Here is a 12,385-nt window from a genome sequence, read left to right on the forward strand (position 1 = left end):
AACTGAACACTAGAACAAAAAATAACAAAGTGGAAAAACAAAACAGTTCTATCTGGTGCAGACACACAAAAACAGAAAATAACTACCCACAAAACACAGGTGGGAAAAGGCTAACTAAGTACGGTTCTCAATCAGAGACAACGATAGACAGCTGCCTCTGATTGTGAACCACACCTGCCCAAACACACAGAAATAGAAAACATAGAACACAAAACATAGAATGCCCACCCCAACTTACGCCCTGACCAAACCAAAATAGAGACATAAAAAAGATCTCTAAGGTAAGGGCGTGACACAAACACTCCTGGCAACTCAGAAAACCTTGGGGGATTTAATATCATGAGACATTTTGTCATTTTATTCTGAAAAATATTTACATGTTATGTCTTATTCTGAAATAGATTCCTAGAACGGACAAAAGGGTGGAGGGGTCACGAGGAATTAGCATAGGGGTTACCAAAGCTAAAAATTAACTTGTTTTTTTTTAGTTCATGAACATGGTGGTACAGTGGTTATGGGGAAAAGAAACCAGTGAAACGTTAGACTCGGTGGCAAGATAAGGGTGGTACATGCTAAATAAAGGATTAAAACAAATGTTAAATGATTGGATTAAGGACAGCTTCAGGACCACCATTGCGGTGCCAGGACAAAGAAGAGCTTGGACTGGGCTGAGCGAGAGCTGCCCTCCCGTAGGGATGGGAGGGCCAAGAGAGCTGAGGTGGCAGAACGGAGTGCTCGGGTTGGGGTATAGGGTTTGAGCATGGCCTGAAGGTAGAGAGGGGCAGTTCCTCTTGCTGCACCGTAGGTAAGCACCATGGTCTTGTAGTGGATGCAAGCGTAGACTGGAAGCCAGTGGAGTGTGCGGAGGAGCGAGGTGACATGAGAGAACTTGGGAAGGTTGAAAATCAAGCGGCTGCAGTGTTCTGGATAAGTTGCAGGGGTTTGATGGCACAAGCGGGGAGCCCAGCCAATAGTGAGTTGCAGTAGTCCAGACGGGACAGGACAAATGCCTGGATTATGACCTGCACCACTTCCTCTATGAGGTATGGTTATACTCTGCGGATGTTGTAGAGAATGAACCAGCAGGTCCCTGCTTTCATGTTTGCATAGAACAAGTTCATCGGACTTTGGGGAGTTAGAAAAATTCAGTCAATTTCAGTGCGTTCCAGACAACTCTGAAATAAACAGGGAAGAATCTCCAACTGGGAAAAATAGTTTGAATGGTCATCCAATTTGGAATTACAAGTTGGGAACCCTGGCCTCTTTCTCAAGATCCGACTTTCTGATCTGAAAATCACAGAAGTCATGTTTTTACCTAGTTTTTAACCGAGTTCCCAGTTGTCTTCAAAGTACCAAAAGCATTACAATGTTTTCAATCTGTGTACTGCAGGGTTAAACCAATAGTTGTTGAGCACAGATGTGGGTATGGGAATCATAATGGCACTTCCACTGATTTATTGCTTCATGAAAGAGGGAGGAGCTTACAGTACAAAATGCAACCTGAAACCAAGGAAACTCATTAAATCACTCCCCCCCCCCCAGAAGAAGAAAAAAAATCTGTTTGGTTGTTGCGCTCCATACACAGAAAGGTGAGTTTCAAAGGAATACTTTTGACAAGACTAACAAAAGTTTGTCAAATGTGAACTATGCTTTACCATCCCCATGTGGAATTCTTAAGGACTTTTAGTCAAATGTTGTGTTCGGAACTAAGTGGGAGGTGGGAATTTACCATTTGTGAAGTCTCACATACCAGTTGGATGCATTCACATGCTTCTTACTCGTTGAGAAATGCCGATTGGCTAATGGCCAAGATGTTGCGTAAAACATGAGGTACAGCTATCATGCTTGTGAACAACTTAGTCTTAAAAATATATATGGGTTTCATGTTTTTGTTGCTGCATTTAACTACTGAAAATGCAGTTGTCAAGAGTTTCCTTTTGTTGGTGAAAGCATGTGGGAGATCAGGATGAGTGACACGTTTCCTATTGGTACTAATTAATTGGCGGGGTGTGTGTGTGTGTGTGTGTGTGTGGTAAATTCACTTTGTTATGAGAGCAGCACAACGAGTGAATCTGTTGTAGCCTACAGTTTGGCCTACAATGCTATGTGTGCAAGGTTGATTACACTTATTTTTGGAACAGTTTAACCATTTTATTGCAACAATCGTTTGAAGATCTAAAATATATACACTACCATTCAAAAGTTTGGGGTCACTTACAAATGTCCGTGTGTTTAACCTCTTAAGAATTACCCCCTTTCAATTTTCACCTAAAATTACATACCCAAATCTAACTGCCTGTAGCTCAGGCTCTGAAGCAAGGATATGCATATTATTGGTACCACCCACATTATTTGAGGGATCTATTTTTACTCTGTGCTCAAATATTATTAAAAGATTTTGGTGTTCTCAAATGTGACTTTTGGCCATAATGTTAATATAAAAATAAAAAAAGTACAGGCTAGTCACTTTATATAATGTTGTCTGTGCCACTATGAAATGACAGACTAATTAATTTGAAACTCAAAGGGATTGCAATGTTTTCTAACCCTTTGCCCACAGCTTGAAGAGATGGCCTTGTCAATGTCAGAGGACCAGTTCCTGTGCTGCATCTGTCTTGGTGTTTTCATCGACCCAGCCACAATCCCGTGTGGACACACCTTTTGCAAGCCTTGTCTCGAGGCCTATTGGCACACGAGAGACACTGCGATCTGTGCTCTGTGCAAGACTAGCTTCACACCAGCCCCCAACATCCAGGTCAACATGGTCATGAGAGACCTTGTGGAAAGCTTCAAGGGGGCAAGTGGAGGGGACGAGGTCGTTGACCAGTCGTCGACTCTGGCTCCGGGAGAGGTCTCCTGTGACATATGCATCGGAGACAGGATGTCCAAGGCCGTCAAGACCTGCCTGGTGTGTGTGTCGTCGTACTGCCTGGAGCATGCAAGGGTCCACAATGCCCGGTTTTCCAGGCACCAGCTAGTCAGACCGCTAGCTAACCTGGAGGAAAGGATGTGTCCGACCCACAACAGGCTCCTGGAGCTTTACTGCTGCTTTGACAAGACCATGTTGTGTGTGGCGTGTGACTCTCACCAGGCGCCGGCCCACCTGGTTGTGACTATGCGGGTAGAGTTCTTGCTTCAAAAGGTAAGAATGAGTTTTGGAGCAACTGTTCATCAATCCAGGGTTGTATTCATTAGTCACCAAATGGAAGCAAACTGACTTAAACCAGGAGGGACTACCTGAACTTGTCCAATAAATGCTTGTTTTTGTTTTCTGTTGCGTTATATTTTGCTTTATCCTTGGTTCTGAGCTGTATTCCGTATGACACACTATAACAAATTTGTAACAGAACATTGTTTCCTATTGGAATAGTTTGGGTAGTTGTCCCACCCTGTTTTGGCTCTCTTCATTGGGTTTTCTTTCATTTGGTGCATTAAAAATAATTATTGGGCACCATGTGCAGCTTTTTGTTCCAGCACGAATGCTAACACCTATGGTCTTAACTTCAGGCTCAGCTGGCTAAAGCCAAGACAGTGGTCAAGGAGAAGCTGAAGGCCACTCGGATTGAGGCAGAGAAATTAAACTCTTCAGTCCTACTCTGTGAGGTGACTTCATTTGAATTGGCTATGTTACGCTGTTGTAATTTTGCAATCTTTCGCCATAGAATTCGAAAGTAATTCATTCCAACTTCCCATGGGTCTTACATTGTTCTGCTACTGAAAATTACCATGGCTTGAAGACTGCTCTTTGACCTCTTCGGCGGTGGGGTGGAATGCTGCAGAACGTTTAGAAATGTATCATGTAGAACAGAAAATGTCTGTCAAATTTATCAAGAAGTTGCGTCTGTGCTATTTATTGCATTTCTATCTGCAATTTCCAGAAGGTATCAAATCTCATGAATCCTCACTTCTGTTTCATCTACTTGTAGAATAAAGCAGCAAGGCAAATCAAGTTTGTGAATGCCTTCCACCTAGCCCTGGTCAGCAAGGTGAGTATGCTCTACGATCGCTATAACACTGAGGCCTCGAGGAGAGTGGACGAGCTGGAGTGGACAGCTTCCCATTGGAATTGTGTGCTTGAAGAAGACATTACAGCTCTGATGAGCAGAGTTTTTGCATTGGAGCGAGTGATTGGCTCCTCAGACTCCTTTGAGCTTCTTAATGTGAGTTATTGGGCATGTTTGACTTTGCAGCTAACTTGAGAGTTGATTGACTGATCTGCAAATCCCTTTATATCATAAATGACTAAATGTTTTTTGTAGCTCAATCAATTTACCCTGTGAGGAATCATGGTTTAGATTCTTCAGAAATATAGCCTGTCTTACAGTCCCGGTCATGGATGCAACTATGGTGGAAACTTCTGGAAACTTCTTCCAGCCAATGCTTACACCAATCTAATACGCTGTAGATTATCCACACGTCTTGCATCCAACTCGGTCATCGTTGTAGGTGGATCAACATGCGTGTGTGATGCATTTATTTAAATCCTTTCATTCTTGCTCTCTCCTTTTAGAATCTTCCCTCTCTCCCTCCTGCTCCTCCAGATGGCATCAGAGGACCATGCAGCGTCAACATCCCCACAGATCTACTTGGGAACCTTGCGGAGCATTTCATGCAAAACATGGCCAAACTACCCAAGATGGGATGCTTCACTACAAATGGCAGTGCTGGCTCAGGTCTGTGTGAACACAGCCATAGTCAGATTATACACAGAATCCTAAACATTAAGAACACCTGCTCATTCCTTGATACTGATAAAGTGAAAGGAATGACTTCTTATTGATGTCACTTGTTACAATCCCTTCAGTCAGTGTAGATGACAATTGAAACATGGCTTGTGTGCTGTTCAGAATGAATGGACAAGACGAAATATTTAAGTGCCTTCGAACGGGGTATGGTAGGTGCTACATGCACCGGAATGTGTATCAATAATAGTCCACCACCCAAAGGACATCCAGCCAACTTGAGGACTGTGGGAACCATTGGAGCCAGCATCCCTATGGGATGGTTATTGACTTTTTGTGGATTTCATGTCCCAATGAATTGAGGCTATTCTGAAGGCATGAGGACCTCTTTCCCCACACCTATTGATGTAATTATATTGAGTCGTACAAAAGTTTAAAATGCATTTGGTCATTACTAAATGAGGTATTTTAAAAAAACTTCCTCGGTTGAAGGAGACTATGATATCTTTGCAATAGGGGGGGAAATCAGACTTCATTCACTGGTCCTCAACTCTGACACTTACATCAGCGTACTTAGCCTGCCCGGGAGCAGGTTGGTTCTGAAGGATTTGTTGCCTTAAACATTTACCTGACTGGTTATCCCGGGTTGCACTCAGACCTGACCTAAGCCACCTCACAACTCCTCAAACCTGATTAGTAGGATACACCTCTGGTTCTAGATAAGCCTTCATAGTCTGACAACATGAGTATGGGCCAGATGTGCAACATTAAACATTTGCAATTGCATTTTCTAATTGTTACCTTCTGTTTATCCCTCAGAGATTACCTTGGTTAAAGAGTTCACAGGTGAGCTAATGTGTAGTCCTGAGTCTGCCTCCATGTTGTGTATATACACTGCTCAAAAAAAATAAAGGGAACACTAAAATAACACATCCTAGAGCTGAATGAATGAAATATTCTTATTAAATACTTTTTTCTTTACATAGTGGAATATGCTGACACCAATCACACAAATTATCAATGGAAATCAAATGTATCAACCCATGGAGGTCTGGATTTGGAGTCACACTCAAAATTAAAGTGGAAAACTGACTTTGCTGTAATGTCCTTAAAACCAGTCAAAATGAGGCTCCGTAGTACGTGCCTGTATGACCCTACAATGCCTGGGCATGCTCCTGATGAGGTGGCGGATGGTCTCCTGCGGGATCTCCCAGACCTGAACTAAAGCATCTGCCAACTCCTGGACAGTCTGTGGTGCAACGTGGTGTTGGTGGAGGGAGCGAGACATGATGTGCTCAATTGGATTCAGGTCTGGGGAACGGGCGGGCCAGTCCATAGTATCAATGCCTTCCTCTTGCAGGAACTGCTGAGACACTCCAGCCACATGAGGTCTAGCATTGTCTTGCATTAGGAGGAACCCAGGGCCAACCGCACCAGCATATGGTCTCACAAGGGGTCTGAGGATCTCATCTCTGTACCTAATTGGCAATCCGGCTACCTCTGGCGAGCACATGGAGGGCTGTGCGGCTCCCCAAAGAAATGCCACCCCACACCATGACTGACCCACCGCCAAACCGGTCATGCTGGAGGATGTTACAGGCAGCAGAATATTCTCCACGGCGTCTCCACACTGTCACATTGGAGTTACATTGTGTTTAAGTGTTCCCTTTTATTTTTTGAGCAGTGTATTTAGTTCCTGGTGTTGATATCCCTATATGCTCAACTTTGTAAAATGAATTCAACATTTGATTGTAGTTTTCCTCTACCCCTACCTATCCCTTCTCCTCAGTTGAGGTGACTCCTGACCCCAGCACAGCCCACCCATCGCTCCTGTTCAGAAGGGGGTCCCATGGTTGTGAGATTCGGGTGGACCGGTGCAAGATTGCTAGGACGTTCCCCATGTCGACCCAGCGCTTCACCCAGGTGCCGTGTGTCCTCGCCACCCAGGGGTTCAGCAGCCATCGAGCCTACTGGGAGGTTGAGGTGGAGGACTGGGTTGGAAATGGATCTGATGTGTGGTTTGTAGGTGTGGCAACTGAGTCCTCCATGACTTCTCAAGGGGTGAGTGTCACCCCTGGGAATGGGTTCTGGGTCCTGGTACACCGTGAGGGGAGGCTTTGGCCAACCGCTACCACCAACCCTGCCAACAACCCTATGGCCATCGTAACACAAATGAGAAAGGTATGTAGAAGAATAGTTGAATACAGGGCACAAAGGGCGCTCTAGTCTAGTACATTTTCTATGATGGGTGTTTTAAGAAATAAAATAAATAACTTTCTTTAAACGTCTCATTTCCAATAGGGGGTGAAATCTCACCGGGATATTTGTCCTGGCAAAATAGTTCATTTTAGTTGGCTTCATGCATGTCTTTGTAGCTAGCCTTTAGACTTGACAAGATATTTGACATTATTGAAGTGGTTTTGCTTATCTTTAATTTCAAGTCAAATGTACTAAATATCAGAGGGGCAATTTTTCTCATCTACTTTAACTTTTTATTCATGAGCTTCATTACACATTACAGGCACATGTGGGTGTGTACTTTGACGGGCGGAAGCGACTTGTGTCATTCTACGACATTCATCTCGGTGATCACCTCTACACATACCAACACGTGCCAACCAATGAAAGACTCTTCCCTGTCTTCAGCCCTGACTACTTCCGTCCTTCAATCAAATACGCCAACCATGCCATGATTGTTAAAACCCACACTGCAACAAACCCCCTATGTGGACGATGATGCTCATTGACAGTCCAATCCTTTTCGGGCAGAGTTCTTGTCAGAATCATTAGAAAATGGTGAATTCAAAAATGTTTTACAGGTAGACTTATTGTTCTACGAATATTTCTTTTGTGTGAAGTTTTATAAAATAAAATATATATTTTTATTTACCTCCAGCTCATTCTTTCATGTAGAAAAAGTACAGCTGTCCCTCTCCCATCTAACAGGACTGTATATTACTATAGTGGCATCGCCTTAATTACCATTCACGTGGGATGAGTCAAAGTGTGACTAGCTTCTCAAACTTAGCTTCCCCTGTCCTTAATGTCTACATTTTATGTCATTGGATGCGGTCTGAAGGGACCTTGGTCCTCTCCTCAATGGAGTTGAGGAGACCCGGGAAAGATCAATTGCTCCCTCGTCACTTAAACCATTGCATGAAAACATGTCCCGCTCCTCTGACCTTCTCCTCCAGTGGATTTTGAGAAGGAGCGACTGTGTGGACTATGCAATTGAAGCCCTATTTCAGTCCAAGTGTGTAGAACTGGGCACATGTTTTGAATAGACTCTTGCCAGTCAAATCAATTGGTTATCCATTCGGAATGTTGCAGCCCACTTCTCCACATTTGTGTACACTTGCACACCAGTTCATGGATTTAAAAGCATTGGTTCGGTGTGACCGTTTCTGTTAAATCCATTACTGGGAGTGACGTGCACGCTTCATGAGAAGAGCTTTATTGGGATGCAATCCATTGGTGAATACCAAACCTCTCCCCTACCAACTCACTCGGAGGGCCCTCCATTAGCACAGGCTGCTGATGAAACTGAGGGTGATTTCCAGGGTGGCAAGGTGATGAATAAACCCTTCAACTTTGGAATATACTATTGACTTGCGGTGATTAATGTTCCATGACATTCTAACAAAATCCTGTGTTTAAACAAGCTGTTAAAAAAACATATCCTGGGAAGTGTTAAATTAAAATGCATTTGTCAGACATGCCTCCGTTTGTACTAACTGGCAATTGACACTTCAGCCTATTTATCCCCAGCATCAAACCAGGGTCTACAAATGTGAAAATGGCTTTCATGTGGTTAAACATTGGTTCAGAATGTGTACGCACAGCAGTGTTCTAGAATATTGAACTGTTGGCTTATTCATTCTCATTGCAGCTCAAGGAATTTTTCCATATCAAAATATTCAAATGAATACTCTTACCGGAATCGCATTGGTTGAGAATTGTGGGGAGTTGCCGATACAGGCTGTGCGTCTGGATGGTGTTCTGAGCCGTGTCACAATGAGACACCGGACTATAACGTATATGGATGGTGGTCTGAGCCGTGTCACCATGAGAGACCGGACTATAACGTCTATGGATGGTGTTCTGAGCCGTGTCACAATGAGACACCGGACTACAACGTCTATGGATGGTGTTCTGAGCCGTGTCCCAATGAGACACCGGACTATAACGTCTATGGATGGTGTTCTGAGCCGTGTCCCAATGAGACACCGGACTATAACGTCTATGGATGGTGTTCTGAGTGTGTCACAATGAGACACCGGACTATAACGTCTATGGATGGTGTTCTGAGCCGTGTCACAATGAGACACCGGACTATAACGTCTATGGATGGTGTTCTGAGCCGTGTCACAATGAGACACCGGACTATAACGTCTATGGATGGTGTTCTGAGCCGTGTCCCAATGAGACACCGGACTATAACGTCTATGGATGGTGTTCTGAGTGTGTCACAATGAGACACCGGACTATAACGTCTATGGATGGTGTTCTGAGTGTGTCACAATGAGACACCGGACTATAACGTCTATGGATGGTGTTCTGAGTGTGTCACAATGAGACACCGGACTATAACGTCTATGGATGGTGTTCTGAGTGTCTCACAATGAGACACCGGACAATAACGTCTATGGATGGTGGTCTGAGCCGTGTCACAATGAGACACCGGACTATAACGTCTATGGATGGTGTTCTGAGTGTGTCACAATGAGAAACCGGACTATAACGTCTATGGATGGTGTTCTGAGCCGTGTCACAATGAGACACCGGACTATAACGTCTATGGATGGTGTTCTGAGCCGTGTCACAATGAGAAACCGGACTATAACGTCTATGGATGGTGTTCTGAGCCTTGTCACAATGAGACACCAGACTATAACGTCTATGGATGGTGTTCTGAGCCGTGTCACAATGAGACCCCGGACTATAACGTCTATGAATGGTGTTCTGAGCCGTGTCACAATGAGACACCGGACTATAACGTCTATGGATGGTGTGCTGAGTGTGTCACAATGAGACACCGGACTACAACGTCTATGGATGGTGTTCTGAGCCGTGTCACAATGAGACACTGGACTATAATGTATATGGATGGTGGTCTGAGCCGTGGTGTTCTGAGCCGTGTCACAATGAGAGACCGGACTATAACGTCTATGGATGGTGTTCTGAGTGTGTCACAATGAGACCCCGGACTATAACGTATATGGATGGTTTACTCCATAATTCTCCTGGTTGCCCCCTGAAAATGTGCCTGATAATTGATTCATGCTTGGCCAGACGGGATTTATTATTTGCGTAACATAGACCAACGCGTGGCCATTGCTCTGATGAGTGAAAGAAACGCGCCTGTGTCGCACAGCACAAAAATTTGATTTAGAAAGAGAAGACTAATCTGTCTGTTGGCTACCAAGTTATCAACTTCCAAATAGGGCTATTGAGCGAACAGCATTGTTTTACCAAGTATAACTAAATACTATTTTGACATGAGCGCATTGGCCATTGCTGGTGAGTGAGCTGAGCATCACTGGGTGAGTCAGTGACAATGGAATGCTTTTTTTAGGACTAGAATTTCATATTGTACAATGTGTCTCCACACACCTGCAGTAAGTCTAGGCTATTGATGGATTGAAGACAAGGTCGTTTTTATCGATCTCAGTTTGTCAGTTATGGTAGAAAAAATACAAGATTATGTTATATTGTTTATGCGTCGAATAGCTTTCATCTGTGTGAGTGTGACTGAGTTGTGCATCTGGGGCTTGGCGCTAGCAATTGATTTGTGATGGTTTGGTGATAAAACCTACAGCTTGCATTCCACCGATGGGGTGGTCATTGACTAGCTTTATTATTGCAATTCTTAATTGATAATAAGTATTGAATGTTTGAAGAAATAACAGTCTCTCTCACCTAATAAAGCATTTTCCACGACAGTGTCAAAGTAGCCTGTCATTTTGATCATTTGTGAGCTATTAAAATATATTCAGCAAAAGTCTTCAGTCATCTAAAATGATATAGAATTGCATGAAATGCGTGTAAAAAGGCCACCTTTTCTTGAACTCTAGACTACAAAAAAATTTTCCCCTTGGGTGCAACTTCTACAAACGCCTCTACTCTACTGATCTATGCCTGTATGAAAAAGCCATGATAATGGGATTTTCTTTTGGTGGATTCTGGAACCGCAGAGTACCCCTGGTCACCCCCTTCTCTGGCCCACTTTTTGTTCCAGCTCGTCCCAATTTACGAAGTAAGCACTGACTAACAGTCAGGCATGGTGGTGGTAGTAGTGTGATGTTTTGTGGATGCTTTGCTGCCTCAGGACCTGGACGTCTTACCTTAATAGAAGGAACCATGAATTCTGCGCTGGGTCAGAGAATTCTACAGGAGAATGTCAGGCCATCCGTATGTGAGCTGAAGCTGAAGTGCAGCTGGGTCATACAGCAAGACAATGATCCAAAATACACAAACAACTCTATGTGAAAATGGTTAAAAAGCAACAAATTTGAAGTTTTGGAATGGCCTAGTCAAAATCCAGACCTAATCCCAATAGAGGAGATGTGGCATTACTTGAAGTGAGCAGTTCATGCTTGAAAACTCACACACGTCACTGAGTTAAAGCAGTTCTCTATGCAAGAGTGGCCTAAAATTCCTCCACAGTGAGAACCTGATCGACATCTACAGGAAGCATTTGGTTGCAGTCATTGCAGCTGAAGGTGGCACAACCAGTTATTGAGTGTAATGGGGCAATAACGTTTTCACACATTGGAATTGGGTGTTGCAGAACTTTGTTAATTAAATCAATTAAATAATTATATATATTTTTTGTTATTTGTAAACTCTTTTATCTAATATTAGGTTTTGGTTGAAGATCTGATAACATTCAGTATCACAAATATGCAAGAAATGGAGAATCTGATATGTGGCAAATACTTTTGACTTTTTCAGGTAGCCTACCATAGGAGAGGGAGCATTACCCAAGGCCTATATTTGTGCCTACATTAATGTTTAGGCTCACTGATGCTATTCGAAGCCATGTGTTCCCAATGCCCAAATTATATTCAACATACGGTATATGAAGCCGCTCTCTCTCGTGTGTGTGTGTTCTATTCCATAAGCCTCTCAGGTTTATAAATAGCTGCAACAACCCCACTCCCTCCCTCCCTCTCTTTCTCCTTCACTTCCTGTTCTTCTCTCCTCCCCCACACTCTAGCACTTAGCAGCGCTGCTGGAAGCACTGCTGCACTGTTTGTCCTGTCTTGATCCCCCCCCCCCTTCTCTCTCACCTTCCTTTTTGTCTCTCAATCCCTCTCTTTTTGTCTCTCAATCCCTCTCTTTCTGTCTATTGATCGCTCTCTCCCCCTGTCTCTCTTTCTATCTCTTACACACATACTCATCTGAGCTCTACCCATAGTGGATCTCTGCTTTCCCAGGAGAATCACATAGCCGATTCCCCAAACACACACACACACACACACACACACACACACACACACACACACACACACACACACACACACACACACACACACACACACACACACACACACACACACACACACACACACACACACACACACACACACACACACACACACACACACACACACACACACACACACACACACAGTCTGTTCCTCACTGCTCTGTGCAGCCCTGTCAAGTTTGTGGGTCTCTCCCCATACAAACACTATAAA

At 43.8% G+C, this 12,385-nt stretch overlaps 1 protein-coding gene across 1 annotated transcript; it reads left to right on the forward strand.

The window, feature by feature from the left end:
* Positions 1-477: 477 nt before the first annotated feature.
* Positions 478-7,571, forward strand: LOC109906338 (E3 ubiquitin-protein ligase TRIM39). The gene is made up of 8 exons (XM_020503995.2): positions 478-1,589; positions 2,561-3,142; positions 3,508-3,603; positions 3,927-4,160; positions 4,511-4,673; positions 5,502-5,528; positions 6,472-6,863; positions 7,204-7,571. Exons 2-8 carry the CDS (start codon positions 2,570-2,572, stop codon positions 7,417-7,419), a joined length of 1,701 nt encoding a protein of 566 aa, XP_020359584.1. The 5' UTR covers positions 478-1,589; positions 2,561-2,569; the 3' UTR covers positions 7,420-7,571.
* Positions 7,572-12,385: the final 4,814 nt, after the last annotated feature.

The sequence above is a fragment of the Oncorhynchus kisutch genome, linkage group LG16, assembly GCF_002021735.2.
Source record: "Oncorhynchus kisutch isolate 150728-3 linkage group LG16, Okis_V2, whole genome shotgun sequence".
NCBI classification, from domain to species: Eukaryota; Metazoa; Chordata; class Actinopteri; order Salmoniformes; family Salmonidae; genus Oncorhynchus; species Oncorhynchus kisutch.